The sequence below is a fragment of the Mytilus californianus genome, unplaced genomic scaffold (genome assembly GCF_021869535.1).
Source record: "Mytilus californianus isolate M0D057914Y unplaced genomic scaffold, xbMytCali1.0.p SCAF_2, whole genome shotgun sequence".
NCBI lineage: Eukaryota > Metazoa > Mollusca > Bivalvia > Mytilida > Mytilidae > Mytilus > Mytilus californianus.
The window spans coordinates 121,871,895-121,897,482 of record NW_026262668.1 but is presented as its reverse complement, the minus strand read 5'-3'; the positions used below and the strand labels follow the sequence as shown (position 1 = coordinate 121,897,482).

Genomic DNA, 25,588 nt, shown 5'->3' with positions numbered 1-25,588 from the left:
CGCATAAAATATAATTCTTCTACTTTTTCTTTTGTTTCGAAATTCGTTTCGTTTTAAAATTAAGATTTGCATATACTTTGATTGTTTTAATTTCTATCTGTTTCATTAAAATGACATATTTGAAAGGAGGGTTAAAATAGTATGAGCGTAGTAATTTTTGAAAAAGAGAACTTCCGACATCTTTGTTTACTTCCTGTGAAATTAGATAGCGCCAAATATTCATAAATTCACCATTTGAAAGCTGTTAAGGTGCCACGTACGTATCAGTTGTGCTAAAAGACTTTTGTTTAATTCGTTAAGTAATGCTTAATTGCCCATGTTAAAAGTTTAATGTACAGTCGTGGCAATGAGTCGAGTGACTCATCAATCAATTGTATTGAGTGATTTTATCCTTCACCCTGGCCTTTGTTTTCGTTTGATCACAGGGGCTTGTATCATATATGTTTGGGTCGGAAATATGTTACAGTCGTCTGGAATCTGCGGCACTTTACAATCAAACAATGTGACGTACATCAATCACCTTTGCATGGCGTCATAAATTTTCTATCGTGGCATTAACATTTTATGGAATCGTCTGTGATCACAAGTAAATTAATGGTTAACAAATAGATGTTAAGGGTTTGTGGTCTAGTGGTTAAAATTTAATGCTGTAGTGCTGAAAATCATTGGTACGATCCTGACTCCGGGATTTGGAAATTTCAGAATTAGAAAGGTGATTTTCACCCTCCCACACACATCTCTTGTACAAAAAAATAATTATAAATGCTAATAAATATCAGGGTTTAAGCTAGGATTTTGAGGGCTTTAGTCACTTTTGCGCGAGATGAAAATCAACATTATTTTGCCAATTTTTGGGTAACGGCAAGGGACCAAGGATGTATGTATATTACTAACTATACATCTTTGTCAGACTTTGAAGGACTAGTTGCATGATTTGACTGATGTGTCATTTAAATATGAAGATTAGGATATAAGATCTGAAAATCTAGTTCAAAATTTTACTTCAATTAGTTTCAGGGGACATTCCTGATCAACAAAAGTTGGGTTCCTTTTTTTTTAAACCAGGAATCACAGAATAAATGAACTTGTTGAACTTTGTATGACTATTAGTATTACACTGCATAATCATTATCCTTATAAGACGTTTAAATCGATATTTTGAATTAATTAAATAAAGTTGGAACCAAGGATTTGTACAAATTCACATGGAACGATTCCAATAACTGTAAATTGTAAATTAATCGAGAATTGATCACGTTTACTTTCGATTTTCAAATGAAATGTAAACAGGAAGTGACAAGTAGTTAATGAATCTGGATTCATCTACGGATTGGTTCGTGTTTAAAAAAAGGCAGGAAATTATCATTTTTTATTTCAATTTGCTTAGAAAGAACTATATTTGTCTCTCTCATTTATTTTGGCACTAAATTTATTTCGTATTTTACGTTTTAGTGTCTATAAATTCATAGGAATACTTTCACTCATGCACAATAAATCATAAAGGAAGCACCTGTTTGACTCGTTGATGATGATGGAAGTTTTTAACTTGAAAACATTTCTGAACGTTTTGAATAAAGTTCTATCTTTTTATTCGAAATTGAACGTTTTATATCAAAGATGACGAAAGTACGATCATCTGACAAAACTACGACAAACGAACTGCAAGTTATGATCGTTTTAGAAATATCGAAATTAAAAAATTGTCCGGGGGAAAACAATTTTGTTCAAATGACGACACTACGACTACGACAAGCGAACTGCAAAATCTGGTCGTTGGCCTTGAGAAATATTGAAATTAAAATGCAGACTGACTAATTTTACTGGGGAAAACAATTAACCGGATTAGTGACCCCTCCGATGGCGATAAGCGGATTAGCTGTAATCACAACTTTATAACACCTGTACGTTGTAAATGTTAATTAGCTGAGGGTCATAAACATGTAGACAGGTCGAATTATAGTATTTTCATGCGAAAATATTTTTACACTTTCCAAAATTAAGTGACGAAATTGATTTGAAATAATTTCGTCATTTTAAAACGGTTTCGTAAATTACGATAGTGATGAGCGCTAGCAAAATCACTAAATATTCAAATGAAATGTTTTTATTTTTGGTGTTGTATCTGAACAAATAGTGTTTTCTTGTATATTATGGAACTGAAATTCAGAAAAATATTTTGTTTGGTTTTATATATATATATCAGGCTAATTTTTAGTGACATTGGCCATTGCTTTGTATAGATTTGTAATATTCAGTCATTAACTGTTTACAGCCTGAAGTTGTTTCTGTTGAATTCTATGTGACATAATTGATAATGTTGTATTATAATGATTTTATCTTAAATAAAATTAAGTTGTAGTTCAGTTGACACAAAAGTAAACAGGATAGATAGAAATGCATCGCAGCATGGGAAGGTTTTCATTTCTAGTTTCAAGCTTCACATGTCCTTTAAATCTTATCTGTAGTGATCCATGTTAAAGGTTAATATTTGTTTTTAATTACAGAATGACAGGCCATGTGATAGACAAGTTGTGACAAGATTAAAAGTTAAGATTAATTTATAATTATAGAATGACAGGCCGTGTGATAATTGTGACAGGAGCCAACACAGGTATTGGTTATGCTGCAGCACAGAACCTTTGTGAGGGTGGTAATGATGTCATACTAGCCTGTAGGAATGAAGAGAAAGGGAAGGCAGCAGTAGAACAAATACTAAAGAAACATCCTAATGCCTTGGCAACATTTATGCAGGTTATTTCATGCGTTATAGGTCTTTCTAGAAACCTACTTCAGAAAGCCCAAATCTAGTTTTAAAAATACAATTAAATACAAATTATTATTTAGTATACTGGTTATTACCAGTGGTATAAATACTGCTTCACTGCAGTGTAGAGCAAAGGTGATAGATAAACAAGAAAACAATTTTCGCCTGTACGTACGTACATCCCGAAATTGGTTTTCGTTCTCTAACTTTAGTTTGCCTCAACCAAATGTTATCAAACTTATACACAATGCTTATTACCACAAAACACAGATCAAGTTTGAATTTGGGTGGCATCACTTTTACCTTTGAAGAGTTGTGCCCCTTTACAAATGGAAATATTGCTGAATTTTTCCTTTCCGTCAAGGTTGGCAAAAAAGCGGTCAATACTAGTATTGACCATGCCGGCGGTAAATACCGGGAAATACTGGCAAATACTGGTCGATTGAAATTTTGAGTCGACATTACTATAAAAACCACTCTCTATTGGTGAATTACTTTTAGAAAATGAAATAATGAAAGAGTTAAAGTCATTTTAAATGATCTCATTTCTATTTTTATTGTAAATTCTTAAAAAAAAGTGATTTAAAATGTTTTATTAGTACATAAGATAAAAATAGTACATAAGATAAAAATGTTTTGTCCCTGGCAAGGAAACTCATCAGGTGGCTTTTGCACTGACTATAGCATTGCAATCATTACATTTTGCACTGGTTTTGTTGTTGTCTTATATTGTATAGAAGTTCCAAATAGGGTCTTCAGGTTTCAGTTTGGTGCTTAAGGTCAAGATGGTTGTACTATGTGTATGTAAATCACGTAAATATTGATTATGTAAAGGTAAAATTTATACAACATTATATATTTTTTGGTTTAAAACATAAATTACAGTTCAGCCATAAGAGTAAAGGTCCTTCATACCTTCCATTTCCTGCAAAAAGATGATTTTTTTCTGACATTTAATTGACAGGAAATATTTTATGTTTAAGTGAGTCTTCAAATATCACTTTTATTACTTTCAACCATGTTTTGTCATCAATTTATTTGGGGCTGTTGTTTTTATAGTAATTAAACTTTCACACCTAACAATGCCAGGTGATAGGTAATAAGACACCTGTAAAGTTCATTTACCTGTAGTTTTATGTACTTGTAAAAATTATGCATTTTCAATAAAAATTATCTTGATTGAAAAATGTTGTAATAATTAATTTGTCAATTCTTTATATATATATCTAAAATATGCAATATCATAACTTATAAGGACTAAATTAGTAGGTATAAGTGTTAAAAATGAATAAAACATATCAAATTCATTCAATTATATCAGCTGAAACATACCAAAAGATAAAAGTTTAAATATATCTTACTTTTTATAATTATTTTACTTCAATAAATAGTAAAAACCACCATGAAAATTTCAATCGACCAGTATTTGCCAGTATTGACCAATTGAGGAGTATTGTCCGGGGCGGTAAATACCGCCGGTAAATACCAGGGGCGGTAAATACTGCCCAACCTTGCTTTCCGTTCTCTAACTTAAGATTGCCTCAACCAAATGTTATCAAACTTATACACAATGCTTATTACAACAAAACTCAGATCAAGTATGAATTTGGGTAGCATCACTTTTATCATTCTTGAGTTGTGTCCCTTTATAACGTTATATGCAAGCGGGGGCATCATCTGTGTCTCATGGACACATTCCCCATTTATTTAATTTACCATATTTCCAGCTTTATATTGGAGTTTGATTACGAGTATATATATACAAACCAAATATTATCTTTGAATCGACATGGATTAAAATCCACTAAGTGTTGACTCTATATTTAGTATAGTTGCTGCAAAGCATTTTTATACGACCGCAAAAATTTTTGTGGTCGTATATTGGTATGACGTTGGTGTCGTCGTCGTCGTCGTCCGAAGACACATTGGTTTTCGCACTCTTACTTTATTTTAAGTGAATGGATCTTTTTGAAATTTGACCATAAGGTTAAATACCACAAAAGGAAGGTGGGGATTGATTTTGGGGGTTATGGTACCAACAGTTAAGGAATAAGGGGCCAAAAAATGGGCCAAAAATAAGCATTTTCTAGTTTCCAGACAATAACTGTGGAACGGTGTATGGATCTCTCTGAAATTATACTACAAGTTTCCATACCACAAAGGGATGGTTAGGATTTGCTTTGGGGGGTTATGGCTCAAACCGTTTAGGAATTAGGGGCAAAAAAGGGGGAAAAACAAGGTTGTCCTGGTTAATGGACAAATACTATAGTACAAAACATAATTTAAAGCAGTGTAAGGGAGATAAATCAAATACATCATTGAAATTATCTCCCTTACACTGCTTTTAAATTATGTATAAAGTAATGGTTAATGAACAATAAAGATAATTTAAAACAGTGTAAGGGAGGTAATCCAAATACAACGTTTTGGTTACTTCCCTTACACTGCTTTTAAATTATGTTTAAAGAAATGCATATTTATACAGGAAGACCAGTAAAAATATCTGCAAATGTTGCATCTTTTTTTTTTTACAAAAAAATCCATATGAAAGATTTGACACTATATTTTTAATTCTATTATAAAATAGATTAAGTTAGCACTATGGTAAATTTAAATGGGTAATTATGGTTGCCAACTCCATTGGAAATTTGAATTGAGATTATGACCATATCTTGAGGGAAAGAATTTTTTGGGGGAAAAAAGGGGGGGGGATAAAAAGAAATTGTGGGGGGTCAATTCTTTCTCATTTCAGATTTCAGAAATTAAAAAGAATTATTCTTCAAATATTATTTTTTTTTCAAATTTCAAATATTGAAAAATTTCAAGAAGTAATCTTTAATTGCACAGTATGGCGCATTAGATTTGTAAAATCTTTGATCACATTTATTTATGTGTTATGCCGAATCTAACAGTGTATTGAGATTTTTAATTTTGGGTCCAGTTTTCAAATTGGTCTACATTAAGGTCCAAAGGGTCCAAAATTAAACTTTGTTTGATTTTAGCAAAAATTGAATATATGAGGTTCTTTGATATGCTGAATCTAAACATGTATTTAGGTTTTTGATTTTTGGCCCAGTTTTCAAGTTGGTCCAAATTGGGGTCCAAAATTAAACTTTGTTTGATTTCAACAAAAATTGAATATATGGGGTTCTTTGATATGCTGAATCTAACCATGTATTTAGATTTTTTATTTGTGGACCCCGTTATCAAATTGGTTCATATTGAGGTCAAAAGGGTCCAAAATTAACTTTGTTTGATTTCATCAAAAATTGAATTATTGGGGTTCTTTGATATTCCAAATCTTAACCATGTATTTAGATTTTTAATTTTGGGTCCTGTTTTTTAAATTGGTCTACATTAAGGTCCAAAGGGTCCAAAATTAAACTTAGTTTGATTTTAACAAAAATTGAATTCTTGGGGTTCTTTGATATGCTGAATCTAAACATGTGTTTAGATTTTTGATTATGGGCCCAGTTTTCAAGTTGGTCCAAGATAGGGTCCAGTATTTAAACTTTGTTTGATTTCAACAAAAATTGAATATATGGGGTTCTTTGATATGCTGAATCTAAACATGTATTTAGATTTTTGATTATGGGCCCAGTTTTCAAGTTGGTCCAAATTGGGTTCCAAAATTAAACTTTGTTTGATTTCAACAAAAATTGAATATATGAGGTTCTTTGATATGCTGAATCTAACCATGTATTTAGATTTTTTATTTGTGGGCCCCGCTATCAAATTGGTTCATATTGAGGTCAAAAGGGTCCAAAATTAAACTTTGTTTGATTTCATCAAAAATTGAATTATTGGGGTTCTTTGATATGCCAAATCTAACCGTGTTTTTAGATTTTTAATTTGGGTCCCGTTTTTTAAATTGGTCTTCATTGAGGTCCAAAGGGTCCAAAATTAAACTTAGTTTGATTTTAACAAAAATTGAATTCTTGGGGGTTCTTTGATATGCTGAATCTAAACATGTGTTTAGATTTTTGATTTTTGGCCCAGTTTTCAAGTTGGTCCAAATTGGGGTCCAAAATTAAACTTTGTTTGATTTCAACAAAAATTGAATATATGGGGTTCTTTGATATGCTGAATCTAACCATGTATTTAGATTTTTTATTTGTGGACCCCGTTATCAAATTGGTTCATATTGAGGTCAAAAGGGTCCAAAATTAAACTTTGTTTGATTTCATCTAAAATTGAATTATTGGGGTTCTTTGATATTCCAAATCTAACCGTGTATTTAGATTTTTAATTTTGGGTCCTGTTTTTTAAATTGGTCTACATTAAGGTCCAAAGGGTCCAAAATTAAACTTAGTTTGATTTTAACAAAAATTGAATTCTTGGGGTTCTTTGAGATGCTGAATCTAAACATGTGTTTAGATTTTTGATTATGGGCCCAGTTTTCAAGTTTGTCCAAGATAGGGTCCAGTATTTAAACTTTGTTTGATTTCAACAAAAATTGAATATATGGGGTTCTTTGATATGCTGAATCTAAACATGTATTTAGATTTTTGATTATGGGCCCAGTTTTCAAGTTGGTCCAAATTGGGGTCCAAAATTAAACTTTGTTTGATTTCAACAAAAATTGAATATGTGGGGTTCTTTGATATGCTGAATCTAACCATGAATTTAGATTTTTTATTTGTGGGCCCCGCTATCAAATTGGTTCATATTGAGGTCAAAAGGGTCCAAAATTAAACTTTGTTTGATTTCATCAAAAATTGAATTATTGGGGTTCTTTGACATTCCAAATCTAACCGTGTATTTAGATTTTTAATTTTAAGTCCGGTTTTTTAAATTGGTCTACATTAAGGTCCAAAGGGTCCAAAATTAAACTTAGTTTGATTTTAGCAAAAATTGAATTCTTGGGGTTCTTTGATATGCTGAATCTAAACATGTGTTTAGATTTTTGATTATGGGCCCGGTTTTCAAGTTTGTCCAAGTTGGGGTCCAAAATTAAACTTTGTTTGATTTTAACAAAAATTGAATATATGGGGTTCTTTGATATGCTGAATCTAACCATGTATTTTGATTTTGGACATTGGACCATAATAGGTAAATTAAAAAAATTCAAGTTCTTAGACCACATTCTTTCTGTGTCAGAAACCTATGCTGTGTCAAATATTTAATAACAATTCAAATTCAGAGCTGTATCAAGCTTGAATGTTGTGTCCATACTTGCCCCAACTGTTCAGGGTTCGACCTCTGCGGTCGTATCAAGCTGTGCCCCAGCGAAGCATTTTATTAATTCATGAAAAGGGAGATAACCAACTTTAAATTATAATTTTACCCACAACCCCGCACAAACAAAGTTTGGGGGATATATAGGAAACATCATGTCTGTCCATCCTGCTTCTTTTCTGGTGCATAAAAAAACAATCTGATTCATCATGATAAAGGGGGATGTCATAGATCAGTAACCATGAGTCATTTTAACACAGAGGCATTAATAATATAAAATGAATAACAGAAAACCAAAAATCTCAACACAGTAGCAACTAAAATGCATGTATTAGTCCTACTTTGTGGACAGCTCTAGTTATAGAGTTAAATTTGTAATTCTGCAAATGAGTTTCTGGAAAGGGCTATACAATGTAAAATTATTTGAAAAAAATCATCTTTAAGGTACATGTAGATCAGGGGTCTTTTTCTGATCATAGTGCAAAAATACTTTTTTGGTTTAAAATATTTTACCAAGTATCAATTAATATTCAATAGAAACATGTAAACTTTGAAATCTAATGATTAAACTATCAAAAAATTAAGTGTATTTAATTTTTCAGAAAAAAACATCATTTTTAAAATCAAGGGCTGATTATAATATTGAATTTGATAGGACAATATGTGTTTTTTTGATTTCTCAAGAAAATAAGGCCCATGACCCCCTATTGTTATTTGATACATGTATTTCAGCAGTATTTATGAAAGGCAATTCTTTCATTGAATTTTAACCAATTCTATTTTAATGTTTCCTCATCAAGGAAAAATTAAGTTTCCCCTAAATAACCTATATCAAATAAGTGTGATTTCGTTAATTTCAATATAGTTTAGAAAAAACAAGGTCTGTGAGTGTGACCCTCAGTTTTTATTTTGAAATTTGATAGTACAATGACCAGAGAAGTCTTTTACAGAAGTTTAAGAAAAATCTATCGTCAAACATTTAGACACCCTAGTTACGTTAAGTTAGATAAAAATTCTAGTAATGAGATTGGATTATAAAATCAAATAAGTGTGTGATGTTTTTGGTGTGTAAAATCCTTGAGCAAGCACAACAATAAACAACTAAAACTAGGATTCAGGAAATAAGTTCACTGGAAATACCATCTAAAGTTGTTAATGTTCATGGATGTAATGTATGGGAAGCAAAATTATAGGAACATGAACAGCTGCACTGTAAAAATCCCAGGAAAAGCTGAATTGTAAAAAAAACTAGGTGTAACCATATTGTTGTTTACTTTTGCAGCTGGACTTGGCTGACATGGTATCCATTAGGAAGTTCGTAGAGGATTTTCATGAAACTGGGAAGAAATTAAATGCTCTGATCAATAATGCTGGAGTGTACATGCTACAGAAACAATGGACAAAAGATAACTTTGAGATGACTGTTGGTACAAATCATCTGGGTAAGACTTCAAATCACAATATACTACCTCCCATAGATGGATCTTTGTCTACCTGGTCCAGCTTTGTTGTTTTATATTCAGTTTATTGTACATATATATGCATTCCTCATAGATGAAAGACAATTTAATGCCATATATGAATGACATGATTAAACCTTTGGGCACACAAGTGACACGAAGACTGTAAAAAAAATCTGTCATTTAAATGACACTCTATTCCAAAACGGTACAAGGCCATTTTGGATTTAAGCTTTAATAGAAGGGCAAGACTAAAGCATCAAGGACTCAACACCCTTCTAAATTGGACTATCAAGACCACTGCATGATACTGTATCATAAGCATTAGATAATAAAGTATTATAAAGTCTCAGGGTTTTCAATAAGCACTGGCACCTGGCGATTTTTCCCCGTTTCAAATTAAGGAATTTGCAGGTTCCAATTGTGTTTCCAAATAAGAATAAAATAAATAAAACTGTTCTACGTTGCGTAATACAAGTTGTTACCGATTGAAATTGACTTTTGTCTTCGCTTCCGCTTTGTTTAGGTGTTCTCGTCGAGGACTGTGTTATAATATATTTATAGATTCTCGACAACGTTATGAAGTTGGATAAGGGACGAGACATTCGAAATGATTTTTAATGCGATCATTTGTTGTGCTTTATAAAAGGATAATTCTACATCTTAGTAAAGCGCCTTTTTGTCACAGAGTGAAAACACATGTTGACCCAAGATGACAAGTAAACAAGCAAAAAGAAAATCGACGTTGCTTGATTTCTTTACAACCCCCATAAAGAAAAAAAAGCTGGTGATATATGTTATAGTTTTAAAGTCTAACCTACTCTGAAAATTTCGATTATAAAAAAATAATCACAAAAATTTCATACAGGTTGGCCTGCAATTTTTATGCCCCCGTCGTAACGGAGGGGGCATTAAGTTTTACCCTTGTCCGTCCGTACATACGTCCCGAAGTTGGTTTCTGTTCTCTAACTTTAGTTTGCCTCAACCAAATGTTATGAAACTTATACACAATGCTTATCACCACAAAACACAGATCAAGTTTGAATTTTGGTGGAGTCACTTTAACCGTTCTAGAGTTATGCCCCTTTACAAATGGAAAAATTGCTGAATTTTTCGTATCCGTTCTCTAATTTAAGTTAGCCTTAACCAAATATTATGAAACTTATACACAATGCTAATCACCACAAAATACAGATCAAGTTTGAATTTTTGGTGGTTTCACTTTTACTGTTCTAGAGTTATGCCCCTTTTCAAATGGAAAAATTGCTGAATTTTTCGTTTCTGTTTACTTAAGTTTGCCTCAACCAAATGTTATGAAACTTATACACAATACTTTTTACCTCAAAACTCAGATCAATTACAAATTTGGGTAGCGTCACTTTTACCGTTCGTCAGTTATGTCGAAAAAGCAAAAAATTGAATATAAATTCTAATCATATAACCAATTCTTAGTTCTTTGACTACAGTTATTCTGTGTCAGAAACCTATAATGTGTCAAATGTTGAATTACAATCCAAATTCAGACCTGTACCAAGCGCGAATATTTTGTCCATTTTTGCCCCAACTGTTCATGGTTGGACCTCTGCGGTCGTATCCAGCTGCGCTCCGCAAAGCAATTTATTATGCATGTTATTTTTTTCAAGTTTTCATTTCTTCACAAAATTTAAATTTATGTTTTGCTAGGCTAGGAAAAATACTGCCTTAATTTCTTCATGGTTAGAATCAATTATTTTTGTGTGTTTTGACTGGTACCTTTAAAATCCAGGTTTTGAGGTTATTTCTTGTTTACTGCACTTGATTGCATTGAATTCTTGGTAATGGACCTTTGGTTGATTATGACCCATCAGCTGCTTTCTTACTTTTTTTTTTTAAATATCTGCCAATATGATTGATTACAAAGTACAATTAAGATTATTATTAATATCAAAATATTTTTATTTGATAAGCAATATCACAACTTACTAATAAGATTAAACTTACTAAAACAAAAGCCTATGAAACCTCATTTTTTATGAACTTGTAAACAGTCTGAAAATGCCTCAGAATTTACCATTTTCAATGTAAGTCAACCCCCCCCCCCCTCCCCCTCCCCCCCCATCTACTATCAGCCACTTCAAATTAGAAAACAGCCTGTTCACTTCAAACTTATTGACAATGGAGAGTATGAGTGATAGCATTTCAGCTGCTTGTATGTGGGGCTTAATCCCATTTGTCATGCTGCAGTGAATTCAGAGAGCATTACATTACATAAGTGGAACCTTATGTTGATCTTGGAAGTTATTCTTTTACAGGGCCGTTTTTACTGACCAATCTGTTGCTGGATGATCTAAAGAAAACAGCCAGTGAAGCAGGAGAAGCTAGGATAGTCAATGTCACTTCTTCTCTCCATGACAGAGCATTAAAAATCAGGAAAGGTGAGTTGCAGTATGGAGCCAGCTGTATTATCAGGGGTTGTCAATATTGTTTCTTTGCACGTTGAAGCAGTAGAAAAATGAAAAAGTTGTCACGAGGGTTGTAAGTGTCACTTGACAATCCAGTATTGTCTTTGTTTCTAGAAAGGTTACTAGTTGTAATGGAAAGCAAACATTAAACATTTATATTTGCTTGTCATGACTGATAATTGTATATAAATGACTTGGTTAAAAGATCAGATGAAAAAAGAATGAAGATCAGTCAATTCCAGACATTATTGTATTCTGTTGTGCCTTCATCTGTCTGGCATACACATATCAAAAAATTAACTCCAGCATACTTCGAGCAATCTACATACATCAAGCTTTACCAGATTAGGAAAAGTGGTCTGATCATGTGAGGCACTCTACACTTTTTGAATACCAGTCAACCTCTGAAGCGGAAAATGCAGGTCATGACCTGCATTGAAGAAGAAAATGTCAGGTCATAACGCGTATGAAATTTTTCATTCCAATTTTAGTATTGAGAGTTTTTTTTATATACTTTAACATATATACATGTACCACTGAGTTCCCTAAAAATAATCACTTTTGTATTTGTTAAGTATATAAATATTTATCATTAATTAAATATCTTTCTAAAGCAATGCCCTTTTATTGTTTTATTCACACTAGTTTACTTCTTTTTATTAATGAATGTCATAAACCCCAGCTATACATATAATTAAAAATCAATTATAGCTAATGTGCTCCTATACACAGGAGGAAAATAAATAGAAAGAAGTTAGTGTGTTTCCTTTCAGTGTGTAATATCTAGAGCATATGGATTTGATTAAAAGCTTTTACATTTAAGTGATAACAAAAGTTATTTTTCAATCAGATGTAATGGTTTGATAGCTGTCATTGGCATGGTAAATAAGCAAATTCTAATTTCAAATGTTTACCTTCTCAAATGAAAAACGCAGAGAAAACCAAAAGTATATTTGACTTCTAAATATGTTAAGTTTTTTTTGGTTAAGTCTCTTTCTTAGATACTATAAGCAACAGGTCCACTTTATTTGGTGTATTGAATGATTATAAGGGGTACATGTCAGTCAGGCAGGTTTTTCATGGTTCGTTGGTCAATATTAAATTTTCCTGGTTAAGTCTGTGTTTTAGATAATATTAGTAATAGGTCAACAATACTTGGAGCGTGGAATGATTGTAAGGTGTACATGTCTGTCTGGCATGTATTTTCTGACCTTGACTTAATTGTCATGGTTCATTAGTCAATGTCAAGTTTTCCTAGTTAAGTCCTTTTCTTAGATACTATAACTAAATCATGTAGGTCAACTTTTTTTGGTGAAGGGAGTGATTGTAAGGTGTACATGTATGTCTGGCTTGTGTATCTGACCTTGACCTCATTGTCATGGATCATTGATAATGTGAAGTTTATGTGATACTTGTAGTTAATTTTTATCTTTAAGACTATCAACATAAAATCAATCATGTTCAGTAAAGCAGGCAATACATTTCAGTGTTTGGCAATTTTGATACATGTTAGTTCCAATGACTACAAAGTATGCGAGACAAATTTTAATCATAAGTTAAACATATATGCTTATATCTGAAAGTACAGAACTCAGTTAGTGGAAAACAAAAAGGACTTGAGACCTAAATTAAGCCTGATAATGAATTGATGTCATATTTCAGCACCTGAGATGTTGTCCACTGAAGACTTTTTCCTTGACAAGGAAGGGGCTTATACTCCTGAGCAAAGTTACAGAAATTCCAAACTTTGTAATGTCTTGATGACACAAAGTCTGTCTAAACAGCTGGATGGCACTGGGGTCACCTGTAACTGTGTCTGTCCAGGTGAGTTTACTAAACCATAGCAGCCCACAATGTTAATTCTCACATTAATTTTACACCAATAGAAACAAAAAAAAACATAGCCAATTAAAAAAGATTGAAAATTTGTAAAATAAAGAATTTTCATTCAACAACAAAAAAATCAATAAATTTATCGGAGAAAATAATAAATGCATGTATGAGTCAAAGAAAATAAAGTTAGGTCAGGAAACAATAGGATCAACACACAAGTTTGTTTTAAAAGTAATTTGAGATTTCACATTGGTCAACATTTAAATTGGGTCAACATTAAGACTAGATTCAGAATTTTTTTTTCTGCCGAAGGATATGTCATTGCAACATTCTAAGTGTTCCAGTCTTAATCACCAAAGATCTATTTAGAATTCAATGGTTTCATATGAAATAGTGAATTAAGTAGCTCTGTGCACATGGTGTATGCTTATTGTAAACAAATCTCTGAACTGTTTAATCAATACTCATGAAAAGTGAATCAGGGAAACAAACTTATTTTGTTTGAAAAAAAAACTCTGTTGTAATGTACTTTTTTGAGCCCTTCAGGCTGACTCTGTGTCATTTCTCTGGATTTTTAAGATAAAACATAATTTAAAGGCATATAATAAAATCAGGCATGTGTATTCACATCGTTATTGAACTGTTGTCTATGCTTCATTGAAGTAACAAATACTGTATGAATGATTATTAAAGTCAGATTGCTGGCATAGAGCATCAGCGATGCTTTGGTTAAAAGTTTACTCTATTTTTGTAATCAGTTCATTTTGTTCAGGCTTTGTAACTTATAATTAATCGGATTTTCGAAGGAAATATCTGTTATTGATTTGGGGATGTACGGCGGAAGGCTGCCAAACAGTGTCCGTTCATTAACATGAAAACGTTTTGACAAAATTTTTTCAAATTTAGATATGTTGTTTCCTGTGACTAAATGAAGGTCAAGTTCAATTTTCACGATTTCAGCTTTACTCGTTATTGAGTTATATCCCTTTCCCAAGAATTCAATTTTTGATGAAATATTTATTAATTACTCCATTTCTGTTCAAAGGGAAATAACTCATTTTTTTATACGACTGCAAAAAAATTTTTGTGGTCGTATATTGGTATGACGTTGGCGTCGTCGTCGTCCGAAGACACATTGGTTTTTGCACTCTAACTTTAGTTTAAGTGAATGGATCTCTATGAAATTTTACCACAAGGTTCAATACCACAAAAGGAAGGTTGGGATTGATTTTGGGGGTTATGGTACCAACAGTTAAGGAAAAAGGGGCCAAAAATAAGCATTTTTGTAACTTCCAGACATAACTTGTGTGTTAGTGTATGGATCTCTCTGACATTGTACCACAAGGTTCCATATCACAAAAGGAATGCTGGGATTGATTTAAGGGGTAATTGCCTCAAAATTTTAGGAATTAGGGGCAAAAAAAGGGGCAAAAACAGGCATTTTTCTAGTTTCATGACAATAACTTGTGTTTAAGTGTATCGATCTTTATGAAATTGTACTTCAAGGTTCCATATCACAAAGGGAAAGCTGGAATTGAGTTTGGGGGTAAATGCCCAAAACGTTGAGGAATAAGGGGCCAAAAAGGGGCCAAAAATAAGCATTTTTCTAGTTTCCAGACGATAACTTGTGTTCAAGTGTATGGTCCAATGGATCTCTCTGAAATTGTACTGCAAGGTACCATACCACAAAGGGAAGGCTGGGATTTATTTTGGGGGTAATGCCCTCAAAGTTTTAGGAATTCGGGCCATAAAGGGGCAAAAAAACAAGCATTTTTCTAGTTTCAGGACAATAACTTGTGTGAAAGTGTATGGATCTTAATGAAAATGTACTGCAAGGTTCCATATCACAAAGGAAAAGCTGGGTTTGAGTTTGGGGGTAATTGCCCTAAACGTTTAGGAATTTGGGGCCAAAAAGGGGCCAAAAAACAAGCATTTTTCCAGTTTCCAGACAATAACTTGTGTTCAAGTGTATGGATCTCTCTGAAATTGTACTGCAAGGTACCATACCACAAAGGGAAGGCTGGGATTAAGTTTGGGGGTGATGAATCATAAGGGGGTTCAAAAAAATTGGGGGGGGATTTTTTTCCCCTTTTTTTTCTTTAAAATTTTCAATTTTAAATTGGTTATTTCTGATTTATATATAAAAGCAAATAATAATGATATGGTTTGAATAGGTAAATTAAAAAATTTTAAGTTCTTAGACCAGACCACATTCATTCTGTGTCAGAAACCTATGCTGTGTCAAATATTTAATTAGAATCCAAATTCAGTGCTGTATCAAGCTTGAATGTTGTGTCCATACTTGCCCCAACTGTTCAGGGTTCGACCTCTGCGGTCGTATCAAGCTGCGCCTCAGCGGAGCATTTTATTAAAATTGGAGTTATCTTCCTTTGTCCATGATTATAGTTGAATCAACTACAATCAATGCTTTATACAATGCAATGTTTAATTTTGACTTCCACTGATAAAACACAGATTAAGTTGAATTTCGGTAGTGTCGCTTAAACCATTATTGAGTTATGTCCCTTTATAAATCGAAAGATTGCAAAATTTTTAGTTTCCATTCTGTAACTTTAGTTTGCCCCAACCAAACATTATGAAACCTATACACAATATTCATTACCACAAAACTAAGATCAAGTACAAATTTTTTGTTTCTGTTTTCTAACTTTATACACAATGCTTATTACTACATAATACAGATTGAGTACGAAATTTGGTGGCGACACTTTTACCATTCTTGAGTTATGTCCCTTTATAAACATAAAAATTGCTGATTTTTTTGTTTCCGTTTTCTAACTTTAGTTTGTCTCAACCAAATGTTATAAAACTTATACACAACCGTTCTAGAGTTATGCGTGTTTATAACAAATAGAAAAATTGCTGAATTTTTAGTTTCTGTTCTCTACTTAAGTTAGCCTCAACCAAATGTTATGAGACTTACACACAATGCTTATTACCACAAAACTCAGATTAAGTTCAAATTTGGGTAGCGTCACTTTTACCGTTCTTCAGTTATGTCCCTTTATAACTATATGATATGCAAGCGGGGGCATCATCTGTGTCCACATGTGGACACTATCCACATTTCTTTTTCTTTCTTTGGTAAATTGTTTGAAGAATTTTGTGGTAGGTTTGTTTGTTATTAAGTATAAACAAATTTTCTGAATGCTATATATAATTTTTTTTTATGAAGTGAACTCCATTAATTAGATAATAATCTATTTTTATTAAAGGATATATTGCATTACATTACATTGTGTAGATAAAGTTGTTGACATTGATAGATAAGTTGCAGATCTATATTAGTTTGTGAAAAATGAAAGAAAAAATATTTGGAACTATTAATTATATTTGATTATAATTTGAAAGTAGATATACATTGTGTAACATCATATCTAATTTTAGAGAACCATTTTTAGTGGTTAAATTATATCTAATTTTCAAGAACTATGTTGGCTTTATTAGTTAAATCATTTCTGTTCAAAGGGAAATAACTCAAACTTATTCCATGAACCAGTAATGATAACATAAGTATATGGATTCTGTTCAATTAATTTTAGTCATTAGTTTTCAAAATTTCTTTATAACTATTTTTTTAAGTCATGTGTGTTATGAAGGTAGATGTCACAGTTGTTATGTGGTATTTTATTTTTGTTGTGTGTGTTAATGTTTAATTTTTACATGATCCTGTTTGGGGGTTCAGATTTGCAAATATCATTTTCATTATTAATTAGATAATAATCTATTTTAAATATTCAATCACAATCCAAATTCAGAGCTGTTTTAAGCTTAAATGTTGTGTCCATACTTGCTCAACTGTTCAGGGTTTGACCTCTGCAGGAAAATCAGGTTTGCTGTCACTCGACAGCTTCTTGTTTTATTTTATTTTGAGTTATGCATTTCCATTCTGTGTCATGTATGTGCATGGTCTTCAACAAGAAACTGGTAGATATTATCAATGAAAAAAAAGAAGCAAAACAATTGTTTTTCTCACTTTTTCAGGAATGGTGAAGGACTCAGAACTGATGAGACAAGCTGGGGCTGTTAAAAGGTTCTTCCTGAAGTATTTTGCGAACACTTTAATGAAGTTGAGAATAAGATCTATACCAGCTCATTCCTTGGAGGAAGGTGGCAGATGTTTGGTAGATTTGGCTATCAGCGAAGAACAAAAAGGTAAAATAAGTAAGGGCTACCCAAATTAAGACTTTTTCAAATATATCTGTAGTGATAAGATAAAAATATGGACTTTGAGACCAAGTTTTATCCCAATAGTGTCAAGGGGTTTGCTTGATTTACTGTCTGCATTGTTGTCTGTTTCACACTATAAGCTAATCCACAATGCTTTGATCCTTGATAAATGGCTTGACAGAATTGACTTAAAATTCCACATATTCTTTAGAAGACAGAAAGATGATTTGTAAGGTTTTTTTTTTAGTTTTCCAATTCCATAACAAGGAATAAGCCATTTCAGGTGATATTAGTTATTTTCCAACTCCCTAAAAAAAGCTTGGCAGAATTCCATTATTCTTCATCAGAACATACTGTTGTGCATCTGTAAGTTAAATTTCTTCTATTTTTTAGGGGTCTGTTCCCATAAATAAATTTGTACTTTACTTAGCAATTTCTTCTTTTTGTGTGTGTAAAGCTAAAGCGATACATAGAGATCACTTCTGTAGTCTTGCAATATGGTAGTCAACCTACATAGTTAGTGTGTCACTTTGTTAATATGGAAATTCTTGAAAACAGGTGGACAGAATTCAACCATACTTATACAAATTTTTCTACAGAATATAAAATTATGCATTTGCTGTCGTATATTGGTATCACGTCGTCGTCAGCGTCGTCTGAAGACAGTTGGTTTCCGGACAATAACTTTAGTATAATTAAATAGAAATCTATGAAATTTAAACACAAGGTTTATAACCACAAAAGGAAGATTTTGATTTTGGGGGTTATGGTCCTAACAGTTTGGGAATTAGGGGCCCAAATAAGCATTTTGATACGATCGTATATTGGTATGACGTTAACGTTGGCGTCGTCGTCAGAAGACACATTCGTTTTCGCACAATAACTTTAGTTTAAGTGAATGGATCACTATGAAATTTTACCATAAGGTTCAATACCACAAAAGGAAGGTTGGGATTGATTTTGGGGGTTATGGTACCAACAGTTAAGGAATTAGGGGCCAAAAATAAGCATTTTTCTAGTTTCCAGACAATAACTTGTGGAACAGTGTATGGATCTCTCTGAAATTATACCACAAGTTTCCATACCACAAAGGGATGGTTAGGGTTTGCTTTGGGGGGTTATGGCTCAAACCGTTTAGGAGTTAGGGGCAAAAAAGGGGGAAAAACAAGGGTTTCTTGGTTAAGGGACAATTACTTAAGACAATTTAAAAGCAGTGTAAGGGAGGTAATCCAAACACAACATTTTGATTACCTCCCTTACACTGCTTTTTAATTATGTATAAAGAAATGTTGTATTTTCTTGAGATGATTAGCTGTCAATTTATTTTTAGAAGTTACTATTAAGGAATATTAATTTTAGCCATTACTATGTATGTCATTTTTGTCGAGCCTTCGATTTTTGTCAAAAAAGCGAGACATAGCGATCCTACATTCCGTCGGCGTTGTCGGCAGCGTCCACAATTATTCACTCTGTGGTTAAAGTTTTTGAAATTTTAATAACTTTCTTAAACTATCCTGGATTTCTACCAAACTTGGACAGAAGCTTGTTTATGATAATAAGATAATATCTAAAAGAAAATTTTGTAAAAAAAAAATTCCATTTTTTCTGTATTTTACTTATAAATGGACTTAGTTTTTCTGCCAGGAAACATAACATTCACTCTGTGGTTAAAGTTTTTTAAATTTTAACAACTTTCTTAAACTATCTTGGATTTGTACCAAACTTGGACAGAAGCTTGTTTATGATTAAAAGCTAGTATCTAGAAGGAAATTTTGTTAAAATTTTGTTCCATTTTTTCCGTATTTTACTTATAAATACACTTAGTTTTTCTTCCAGTTAACATTACATACAGTCTGCAGTTAAAGTTTTTAAAACATTTATTAGATTCATAAACTATCCTGGATTTTTACCAAACTTGGACAGAAGCTACTTACAATCAAAAGATAGTATAGAGAGGAATATTTTTATTAATTTTTTTCCTCATTTTTGTTGAGCCTGCAATTAACAGCAAAAGTAGCCAAGATTATGTATGTCAATTTCTATTTTAAGACTTTTATGATGTATTTAAATGGATAATTATGGTTGCAAACTCCATTGGAAACTTGAATTGACCATATCTTGAGGGAAAGAATTTTTTTGGGGGAAAAAAAGGGGGGGGGCGTAAAAAGAAATTGTGGGGGTCAAGTTTTTCTGATTTTGCAAAAAAAAAGTGTGTGTGGGGGGGGGGGTCAATACGCAACATATCAAGCGCGAATATTGTGTCCATTTTTGCCCCAACTGTTCAGGGTTGTATCCAGCTGCACTCTGCGAAGCAATTTAATCAATTTTTAATCCATGTGAATTTGGGGGATTATCCTGTACCATACCATGGTCTTTGCCATTTCTGATTCTATTATTTCTATTGAAGACTCAACTTCTATAAAATGTGTGCCTTTACAGGTGTTACTGGGAAGTTTTTCAGTAATTTTGAAGAGAAGAAGTCTTCAGATGACTCTTTGGATGAGGAATTACAGAAGAATGTATATGAGTTGAGTGCACGTTACTGTCACCTTGAGGGTTATGAACCTCTTGATGCCCCTGCTCCACCACCCCCAGAGGAGAAACCTAAGAGTAAAAGAAAGTCCAAGAAGGGCAAAGCAGCTGATGAGACAGAGATTGAGGACAAAGGTGAAGAAAAGAAGGATGGAGAAGAGAAAAAAGGTTTGTTCTAGTATCAATTCTATGTATGTTAAAAGTCAAGTCTGGTCAAGTGCCAATTTACTCTACCTATTAGCAGGGCTTCCAAAAAATATTTGAGCCAGCTGGACATTTTTTGTCTTATCCCAATTTCATTCCCTTAAGACTTTGTAAGAAAATGCAAGCATTTTAATCAGTTGGGCATCATATAAACAATGATTGACACAAAAACAATTTTAATTTGACTTTTGATATAAATTCGATGTTCTGACATAAACTGTTCAATTGATGGTGCATCATTCAAAGTGTGCAACATCAGCGTACTAATATCTGCCTTAGACTCTTTATTTGTGGAAAATTACACTGTCAACAACTTGGCTTTCGATTTAAAAAAAAACACATTTTTTCGAATACCGGATGTTGACTTGACAATGGTAAAACATGAACCAGAGACGTATACCCAAAGTCCTTGTATGTTTACAAAGCACGATTGAGTTTAAGTGCCTCTTTCATTGTTATTTCTTTAGGAAAATACTCGAAATGAACTTTATTAATGGTATAAATGATATTTTTTATCATATTTGAAAAATTCGGATGCATAATTAAACCTTACACACTAGTTCAAACAACGTTGTTCTGACGATTTTTGACGATTTTTCACTTACAACCTTTATTACTACCTGTTTAAATTTTTCATCAAATTATGTTCATATACATATTTCTGATAATCTAAATCTTTTTGACTAAATAGATTAGATGCTTACCGCTGAAATTTAAATAAATAGACCGATCAATGTCGGGTTGCTTGTAAATTATGATCTTATTGTTTTAAATACGTTTTTTTGATAGTCTAAATCTATTTTGCATATAAGTAGTTAGATTTAAACCAGGAATGTTTTTAATTTGAATAAAAAAATAACTTCCAAAAAGATCGATTTATGTCCGGTACAAATAGTTTACCTGACACAGGTGATCACAGGTAAATCTCACCTGTTAGACACTTAATTAACCTTGATTGTAAAGAGAGTGGATTATAGTAGGGCTTGGTTATAGAGTACTGTCACTTTTATGAAAGGAAAAGTGTGGCTGTTTAAGACACAAGGTCAAGTCAAAATGGTTGATTTTTCTGAAGCACATGCACGTTGAAATGGCAAACCCATGTAGGATGTCCATTTCATGCTTGTCCCAGTCGGACATATGTCCGATAAATTTATATTTGTCCGGCAAAAACTGACCATTTTGGAAGCCTTGTCTGTTAATGGGAAATCAACATACCTAAAGAGCAGAATTACAATAGTAACTTGTTGGCAGTGTACAGTTATATTATTCAGCTGAGTTTTCAGAGTACTGACTGTAGGAATAGGTTATATATGGAAACTTGTAAAAACTTCTATGATAACTTCTATTTTGCTGATATAAAAATAAGGAGATGTGGTATGATTGCCAATGAGTTAACTATCCACCAAAGTTCAAATGAAGTGGATGTAAGCAATTAGAGGCAACCGTACGGTCTTCAACAATGAGAAAAACCCATACCATATGGTCGGCTATAAAAATATACTTTATTAGACAAAACCTAGTTAGTCTGTCTGACTGTAATAAACAGTTATATAGAATAAGAATGATCAATCCCTTTCTTCTTGTAGATACATTAAACACATCAGATGGTATAGAATGATCAATCCCTTTCTTCTTGTAGATACATTAAACACATCAGATGGTATAGAATGATCAATCCCTTTCTTCTTGTAGATACATTAAACACATCAGATGGTATAGAATGATCAATCCCTTTCTTCTTGTAGATACATTAAACACATCAGATGGTATAGAATGATCAATCCCTTTCTTCTTGTAGATACATTAAACACATCAGATGGTATAGAATGATCAATCCCTTTCTTCTTGTAGATACATTAAACACATCAGATGGTATAGAATGATCAATCCCTTTCTTCTTGTAGATACATTAAACACATCAGATGGTATACAGTATGCTGATGCTGATACTTCTAAAGTAGAAGAAGGAAAGAAAGCTTTAGAAGAGAAAACTGGAGAGAAGGTTGAAACCACAGAAGATGAACCAAAAGTTGATGAAAAAGGAGATGCTGACAAACCTAAAGAACTTGAACCAGAAGATAAAGAAATAAAAAAAACAGATGATTCTGCTGTCATAGAGACCCAGGCAGAGGTTACTGCACAGTAAGACTCTTGTTGCCATAGTTACGGTTACCAGTGCTAAGGCAGTGTTACTATGTTGTTACTGACATATACAATGCAATTTATGTTTTGTGCCACTGCTGTGACTTAGTAATATTATCTATTGAATAATATGTAGTCATTTTAAATTGTCATTTTATTATGCTGTTCACTTTTAGTATGTCTTAGGTTTACATATAAAAGAACTATAGATGGTTGCTAACCTTTCACAAGTTATAAAAGGGGGGTAATAAATGGTTTTTAAGAGAGAGAAAAGAGAAGGTATGAATTTGGGATGTGTTTGACATTGTTTTCTGGTTTTTTATTCATTCCAATGCTCTTACTTTGCAAATAATTGAAAGATGACATTAAGATGTATTCATTTTGTGCATGCATTGTCATGTTAACAAGATATATAAGACAACAACAGTTTTCAACATGAATCATTACAGTTGATGCCAGTTTAGGTAAAACAGGGACATTTAAATGCAAAATGTACCTTCTCCCTAATTATGGTAAAGAACAACTAATGACCAGTATCTGATTATCACTATTCTATATCATGTATATAGACATACTTTAAAAGGTAAAACAAAAACAGTAAGTGTTGCTTTTGGAAAGTTGTTTTTTTTGCTTTATTATTTTGTGTGCCATTGTTGATATTTTGAATTTAAAACAAAAAATGTTTTTGAAATAAGTCATAATTTTGAATGACTGAATCTTAACATTAAACACTATAGATTTGTAAGTTGATTTTTAATTCACAGTCAAAGGCCTTTTAAGAATGTATTTCAAAAAAGGAAGAGACACTGGGTCAAAATAGATGGTTGACATCTTTAGAATTAAGGTGATGTGCTATGTTTATATACAAATATAGTCAAAACACAATAAACATGTAATGATTGAACAAAGAATCAAATAATTATTGAGTTGAAACAAACCTAAATTTGGATAAGTGCCTGGAAGCTAAGAAAAACAAGTTTTATTTTTTTATATTATAGAATGAAATATTACTGATGAATAGGAGTATGTATCTCATTTTTTTATATGGTATTTTATTTATACAAATTTATTTTCTAATGAAATGCTGTTTTATTCAGTTATGTATTATTTTAATGTGGCATTATGTTTATGTATATGCATATTTTTTGTATTTATTCCCTTTACTTAACACATTCATGAACAGGGTATATTAAATTATTCATCATTTACCTCTATATAACATCACCCCTTTATCACTTCCAAACTTATTAATCTAAATCTAGTTTGAAACAAATTACTTTTTTTTTGCTGCTGAATAGCGCTGGTTTTTGACAGTAGAGCTTTTTTGGCTGCTGAATAGCGCTGGTTTTTGACAGGAGAGATTTTTTGGCTGCTGAATAGCGCTGGTTTTTGACAGTAGAGCTATGGAGAAAAGGAAAGAGAAATGTGCTTGGCTTTTGAGATGCAAACGTTCTGTGTCAAGTTTAATAAAAAATTTGTTTGAAGAAATTATATGAGTAGATTAAAAATTTATGTTAGACAAATATTCTGTGCAAATAAGAATGGACTACAAGAACTATTCCTTGCTTTTTATCACCACCCACTCCAAAAAAAAAACCCAAAAAGTGTTTAACATCTGAGTTATACCAGTTATTCATATAAATGACAAACATATTATCAGATAAAATTGCTTTTTATTGGCATTATCATTTTTATCATCTTTTATACACCTTACATTTCATTAAACCAATCAAATTATTTTATTATTATTGTATACTATATTTTTTTATATAACAAGTGTTCAATTTATTTTAATTTACGCATAATTTTATTAAAGGTGCTAAATACAACCATTTTACTGTATCTAAAACATATTTTGTTTATTGTAAACTATTTTATGGTGTTTTGCAATATTTAAGTTTTATACACAAAAAGTCCTGTTTTCATCGTATTGTTCAATTCTATAAATTTCTTGCCCATTATAATTAAAATTGTATCAAATTTAGTTGCAATATATAAGCTAATGTGTTCTCTCTATGTTAAATTTGTATTCTAGTCAGTGAAAGCAGTCAAACAAGAGTCAATTTGATTTAGTTACCAACACTTTCCTATACAATAACATTTATCTATAAAGTACTCCATTTATAATTGATAGAAATTAAATTCATGGTAATATTTTATCTAGGTCAATAAAAACATGGTTGCTTTTAGTATTATAAAGAGTTATAAACATCAATATTCTGATGTATTTTGCATTTTTTTTGTACTGCAATCAATTTTGTTATACTATATGCCAGTATTTTGTATACCATGCTAGCATTTAAGTTTTGTATAGGGCTTTTATTTATTGTTCTGTATAATGTATACAATTTGATGCCATATAATGGATCTGCTTTTGTAATATTGTAGTCTGTATTAGGAAGAAAACATGACATAGGAGGAGTAAAGATATAAGTGTATTATAAAGACACTGTTTACTTGATATCAATCAGGAAATTAAATTCTAAATAGAATAAAAAGTAAGAGAAATATGGAATTGTAGTACTGTAAAACAAGTTGAAATTTGAGGTTTTGACTTTCATACATTTCTCCCTCATGTTGTGATTTGTATGTAAGAACTGTCTACCTGCCACAAACAGTGATTATTTCTACATTATTGGATAGAAGAGTTGATTTTAGTACTGCATGAAATATTTCTAAGTATGTTTTTAACTGACAGGTTGTATATAATGCTAGGACAAGTATTATTGAGAAGGTTGTAGAAAGTGTTCACATTGATAGATGATACACATCAATATGTAGGACATGTTAAAGGGATGTATCAGTGTTCTTTTGTAAAGTGACAATAAAATGTTTTAAACCTT

General features: G+C 31.9%; 1 protein-coding gene across 3 annotated transcripts; it reads left to right on the top strand.

The window, feature by feature from the left end:
- The first annotated feature begins 165 nt into the window (after positions 1–165).
- LOC127728705 (uncharacterized) lies at positions 166–25,588 on the top strand. Of its 3 annotated transcripts, none has more exons than XM_052236339.1 (8): positions 166–256; positions 2,571–2,751; positions 9,225–9,384; positions 11,694–11,816; positions 13,506–13,667; positions 17,682–17,852; positions 20,307–20,567; positions 22,508–25,588. In XM_052236339.1, exons 2-8 carry the CDS (start codon positions 2,572–2,574, stop codon positions 22,747–22,749), a joined length of 1,299 nt encoding a protein of 432 aa, XP_052092299.1. In that variant the 5' UTR covers positions 166–256; position 2,571; the 3' UTR covers positions 22,750–25,588. The 3 variants fall into 3 exon arrangements, with proteins under 3 accessions (XP_052092299.1, XP_052092301.1, XP_052092300.1); XM_052236341.1 differs by lacking the exon at positions 166–256 and adding an exon at positions 423–586; XM_052236340.1 differs by lacking the exon at positions 166–256 and adding an exon at positions 598–712.